This window comes from Lontra canadensis, unplaced genomic scaffold (genome assembly GCF_010015895.1).
Source record: "Lontra canadensis isolate GAN:19392208 unplaced genomic scaffold, GSC_riverotter_1.0 scaffold1, whole genome shotgun sequence".
Classification (NCBI taxonomy): Eukaryota; Metazoa; Chordata; class Mammalia; order Carnivora; family Mustelidae; genus Lontra; species Lontra canadensis.
In genome coordinates, this window is record NW_022630995.1 from 6,775,297 (window position 1) to 6,781,296 (window position 6,000).

The following is a 6,000-nucleotide window of genomic DNA, read 5'->3' on the forward strand; positions in this document are numbered from 1 at the left end:
TGAAGAGCAGTATTTTATTCTGATGTTCTAAATAAAGGTATAAATAGCGTAGAAGAAAATGCACAGGCGTTAGTTCTGTTAGATGAGTTTTAACAAATAGCCAGGAAACCACAATCCAAAACCAGATGTAGAACACAGAAAGGGCCTGCACCTGTGCTGGTATCTGGGCTGCTCAGTGCATTTATCCAAGCTATTAGGAAAGCAGGGGGATGTTTATAGTCATTAAAGAAAAGCCTCTGGCAGGTGCTGTGGCCGTATCTGGTTGCACATCTCCAGCCTCCTGTCTTGCCAGCTCCGGTGTCTACACCTTATTTGTTTTGCGCACCATCCCATACTGGTTCCACATCACCCTCTGCATTCCATTGGTACTGGAACCTGTTCAGAGGAGTTTAAAAATCCATGTTCTTCCTTCTCCACCTTCTCATTTTCTGTCTGTACTTCCTGAAAGTCTCTACCCTCCCCCACTTTATTCCCACCGTGCATGCCTTCATCCAGCCAAAAACACTCATTCCTTTCAAGGAAGCTCCTCTGATCTGACTGGCTGAATTATGCCCTTTTCTTCCACTGAGCTCCCTTGCCCCATTTCAATGTACCATGGTCATTTCTCCCCTCAAGCGAGTTACTGGGGAACAAGGACTGAGTTCCATCCTCCTTTTGTCCTTGGCATCCAGTAGAGTGCCTGGCATAGCGGAGATGCATCTGTGGGGGAGGTAACCCTTGAAATGTTCTTTGGTGTGTGCTAATAGGCCGGAAAGACAGACCGAAAAGAATTTGTGAGGAAGAAAACCAAAATGAACCCATTTTCCAGTTCCACAAATAAAGAGAAGAAGAAACAGAAGAACTTTATGATGATGCGATACAGCCATAACGTCCGGTCAAAAAACAAGCGTTCCTTCCGAGAAAAGCAGGTGAGTTCAGTGAAGCTTGATTGGTTAGAGCTCTGTTTTCGTTTTAAGACTTCTTTACTCTTGAGGCAGTTGTGCCTTTAGGACCCTGTGTTATGTGTGTCTTAGGATTAATGGGGAGCATTATTGGAGAGCATGGACAGGGGAAAGTGGTCAGGACATGTAAAACCTACACCTGACTGGGTTGAGTTCACCTGTGTGACCAAAGGGGAGTCCATTTTCTTCCTCTCTAATCAAAGGAGTGGAGGCTAGACGGTCTGTAAGGTCAGCCCTATGCTAACAGTCTCGACACTGCATCTGTGAAATACAGTACGATCCTTCCTTATGTGCCCTTTTGCAAAGCTTTTATGTTTACAGGTTTTAGGGATTTCATTTTATCCATGTACAGGCTTTGCTGTGTAGTCCTGTGCTGCCCAGCTGGCTGGCTTATTTAGTAATTCATTATAATAATAAAACGGATTCATGTTTTCTTACCTTTCTCCACGGGGAATGTACCAGAGCATTCTAAATGTATTCTGAAGGATCGCCAGGAAACCAAGTCAAGAGCAAACCAGTGTTCCTAGATTGCTAGCCAAGGATGAGCCTGCCAGGCCAGAAAGTTAATGGCCTGATTTCAAGGGCAGTGTTCCATCTGTGGGGGCACCAAGGGAGTATTAACTAAATTAAGGTGCCATTTAAAATCTACCTGAGGCTCCTGGGTGGCTCAGCCGGTTAAGTGTCTGCCTTTGGCCCAGGTCATGATCCCAGTATCCTAGGATCAAGCCCTGTGTCAGTGGGGAGCCTGCTTGTCCCTCTCCTTCTGCTGCTCCTCCTGCTTGGGCTCTATCTGTCAAATAAATAAAATACTTAAAAAATAAAATCTATCTGCTTACTTCATTTTTCTGGTTCTAAACTATTCTGGTTCTAAACATCATGTAAATAATACAGTGACAGCATTTTGAAGAGAGGTTGTTAAAATTGAGATGTAAAGAAAGGTACCCTTCCGGATTTTAAATACCTGAGTTGTGGGGTGCCGGGGGGGGGGGCTCAGTCAGTTAGTCCTCTGACTCTGCATCTCAAGGTCATGAGATTGAGCTCACGCGCTCAGCAGGAAGTCTGCCTGAATTCTCTTCTCTCTGCCCCTTCCTCCTGCCTTCACTCTCCCTCCCTCTAAGTAAACAAATCTTAATAAATAAATATCTGGACTTTGCCAATTCAATTTAAGTTCATCGTTGAATTGATTCAGTGTGTTAACTTGTCCTGCAGCAGACCTTTGTAGGATGGTAGGGTTGAAGAACAGTAACCACCCAGTTTTAGCATGGTTTGTTGCTTCCTTTATTACGAAGTTTTTGTGACCGAGGGTGTTCCCCGACTCCCTGCTTCTCTGTTGTTTCAGCAAGATTTTTTCTGGCATGATACGGAAGCCTAGCTTCGTTCCTGGCCAGCACCTCTTGAGTCATGAGGTGAAAGGATTTTTTATTTAAAAGTAAGAGTTCATGGGACATCGGACTTGTTGGTTCAAGAATGTCTTTCCTTTGTTCTCCAGTCTCTTTGTCATTTAGAACCTTAAGAGTAGAATTTCTGTTTATGGATCCTTCCCCCATATTTTCTTCAAGGTCTCTTCATTACAAAATTTGACTCTGGGTTCCTGATTTTCTCTTACTCTCTTCTTCACTCTAGACCAGCCCTTCCCAATAGAAATTCTATACAAATTGCATGAATAATTTTAAAATAAATAAAAAGAAAGAGGTAAAATTAATTTTAGTAATATCTTATTTAACCCAGTATATCCAAAATAGTATCATTTCAATATGTGATCAGTATAAAAGTTTTTAGATACTGTACCTTCTTGTTTTTGAAGTAACTGAAAGCCAGTGTGTTTTACCCTTGTGGCACATCTCAGCTTGGACTAACCATTTTTCCAGTGTCTAATTGCCGCGTGTAACTGGTGGCTACTGGATCGGCCATGCAACTTCAGAGTATCCCCCAAACGGACGCGTGATCTAAAATAGAAGAACCCATTTCAGTCTACCTTTTGTGTATATCTTTTGCTCCTCACACATTACACGTCTGACATTTATGGTCACCCAGCGTGTGAATGTTTTGTCCCTATGCGAGCAATTTTCTATAATACTGGCAAGGTGTCCTACAATTCAGTGCTGACATCGTTTTCCTGGAGGTAGTGTCAGATCCCACAGATTCATTGATCCCACAAGCTCAGTGTCATGAGACTGCACCTGCCACCTTCCCCAGCTCCCCTCCCCGAAAACATACACACACACATACACACACACACACACACACACACCCCACCCCCCCAGAAAGCAGTCGCAAGCCCAGGTGATAACCTGTGTTTCTGACCAGTTACCCACTCTTTCGGTTTGATTAATTTGCTACAGGGGCTTACGGGACTCAGGGCAATGGTTACTTAAGTTTACCAGTTTATTAAAGGGTACAGATGAACAGCCAGGTGAAGAGAAACATATGGCGAGGTCTGGGAGGGTCTTGAATGCAGAACCTTCTGTCCCTGTGGACAGACGTGGGATACATCACCCTCCCGGTGCAGATGTGTTCACTAACCTAGAAGCTCTCAGAGCCTCACACTAAAGGGATTTTTTTTTTTTTTAATTTATTTGACACAGAGACAGACACAGCAAGAGAGGGAACACAAGCAGGGGGAGTGGGACAGGGAGAAACAGGTTTCCTGCTGCACAGAGAGCCTGATGTGGGGCCCCATCCCAGGACGCTGGGATCATGACCCAAGCCGAAGGCAGACGCTTAACAACCGAGCCACCCAGACACCCCTAGAGGGATTTTTTGAAGGCTTCATCACATAGGCATAATCATTTATTAATTCCATTTCCAGCCTCTTTCCCCTCTCTGGAAATCATGTGTGTTCAGGGTGGAGGGTGCCAAAAATTCAAAGGTCTTTCTTAGACCAGCCCATTTCCAGGAACCCATCTGGTTGCCCCAGTACAAAAGATGCTCCTAGTGCTCTTATCACGTGGAATTTACAAGGGTTTGGGGAGCCTTGTGTCAGGGACAGGGTCAAAGACAAATATTAACAGGAGATGCCCTTATCACTTAGGAAATTACCAGTTTTAGGAGCTCTGTGCCAGGAACCAGGGCTAGAGACCAGTGTATGTTTTCTATTATTTCACACACCCGAAGCACCCTCTGGAAAAATCACATTTCATACCCCTTCTACTCCTCCATGATATTTTGTTGTCTTAAATAAAGGGGTCTTCCGTGGCTTGACAAGTGTACATGAGGTCTTTTTTTTTTTTTTTTTTAAAGATTTATTTATTTATTTATTTGGCAGACAGAGATCACAAGTAGGCAGAGAGGCAGGCAGAGAGAGGGGGGGAAGCAGGCTCCCCGCCAGGTGGTGAGCCTGATGTGGGGTTTGATCCCAGGACCCTGGGGTTATGACCTGAGCCGAAAGCAGAGGCTTTAACCCACTGAGCCACCCAGACGCCCGGCATGAGGTCTTGTTATACATTTTTGGAGTATACTCACAGAATATGTGAAAAGGTGGGGCATCTAGGTGGCTCAGTCAGTTAAGTGTCTGCCTTTGGCTCAGGTCATGATCCCAGGGTCCTGGGATTGAGCCTAGCATTGGGCTCCCTGCTCCTGGGGCAGCCTGCTTCTCCCTCTCCCTCTGCCTGCCCTTCCCCCTGCTTGTGTGTGTGTGTGCGCTCTCTCTCTTTCTCTTTCTCTCTCTGTTAAATAAATAAATAAATAATCTTAATTTTAAAAAGAAGAATACGTAAAAAGGCGAGACTAGAAAAGGAAGGTAAAGCTTATGGCAGAGAGAGGAGTATCTTGCAGTGCGGCCTTAAGAAAGGTAAAGGAAGAGGAAGGAGACTATACAGGTTCCTTGTGTTCAAATGGTGGCGGTTGAAGGGGGAAGGGAACTGAGATGTTTATTACAAAGTTTAATGAGCAGAATTAAACCTATGTAACCTTGGGTTATAAAATCATTCTCTAACATACAGTTCTTACCCTGTGCCTTGACTATTCTAAAGCTTTCCATTTTTTAACTAACTCAATCAGTATCCAACAATATGAGTAGGTACTGTGATTCTGTATTTTACAGATGAGAAATTAAGACATGGATGAGTCTGAGAAATGCCTCCTCAGCCATACAAGTTAGGTTAAAATGAACTTAATTTTTCTACCTTAAGTGTCTACCCTTAGCTATTCTGCCTGTCTACAAAGACATACCAAGACCCGGATATGAATAAAGGCAAGGAATCAGTAACTTAAAAATCATAAAATCCAAAAAATTTGAACATTTAGATAGAAAGTCAGGCCAATTCCACCCCCCAAAATTCTTCAAAGTAAACAAATAAAACCACGTATCTATATTGTTAAAATTCAAAAGCTAGGGGTCTTAAAAAATTTCTAGGAATCAAAGAACAGTGCTTGGGAATTCGTGGAATAGCGTCCGTCACACACCTAAGACACACACTTACCTCAGGATGATGTGTTGATTTCGTGATTCCATTCTGCTACACTGCTGTATAAGCAAATTAGTATAACGGGGTACCTAAGACTCCCACGTTTAAATAATTTTTCTTATGTTCCAGCTGGCACTACGAGATGCACTTTTGAAAAAGAGAAAAAGAATGAAGTAACTTCCAAGCAAATTTTCCATCCCAAGAAGAATGCTACATTTGTATCATTATTTTGAAAATTAATCAAGGTTGTCTGTTTACATTAAAGAGTCCTAAAGTACTTTATTGTGAAAAACACAGTAAACTTGGTAGCAGTTTAGTGTTTCTGTTTTGGAGATGGGTAGTGGTGGGAATGCGTGAAGTGGCGCCGGTAGTGGTGGTGTAAAATCATTTTCACTTCGCATTCGTGCAAAGAAGAAAAATGTTGGGTGCCTGCTGATTGGCACTGTGGATACAAGAACGAGTGAGCCATGACCCTCCCAGAAGGCATTCGCAGCCTGTTTGGGAAATGCGAGGGGCCAGAGGTGTGTCGGATGTGTATCTGGAGTGCAGTGTAAATAGTTCTCCAATAGAGGTAGGTCTGTGCTTCGCTGGGGTCGTAGAGGCCTCTGCAGGGCATGGGAGCTCAAGATTTTCTCTTTAAACGGGACAATGTT

At 43.6% G+C, this 6,000-nt stretch overlaps 1 protein-coding gene across 2 annotated transcripts in view; it reads left to right on the forward strand.

The window, feature by feature from the left end:
* Nucleotides 1-5,641, forward strand: part of SDAD1 (SDA1 domain containing 1) — a 28,314-nt gene extending 22,673 nt beyond the window's left edge. For both annotated transcript variants that reach the window (XM_032838022.1, XM_032838102.1), the window contains 2 exons: nt 747-908; nt 5,477-5,641. In XM_032838022.1, coding sequence (XP_032693913.1) covers nt 747-908; nt 5,477-5,524 — 210 coding nt within the window. In that variant the 3' untranslated portion in view covers nt 5,525-5,641. The remainder of the gene's footprint in view (nt 1-746; nt 909-5,476) is intronic.
* Nucleotides 5,642-6,000: the final 359 nt, after the last annotated feature.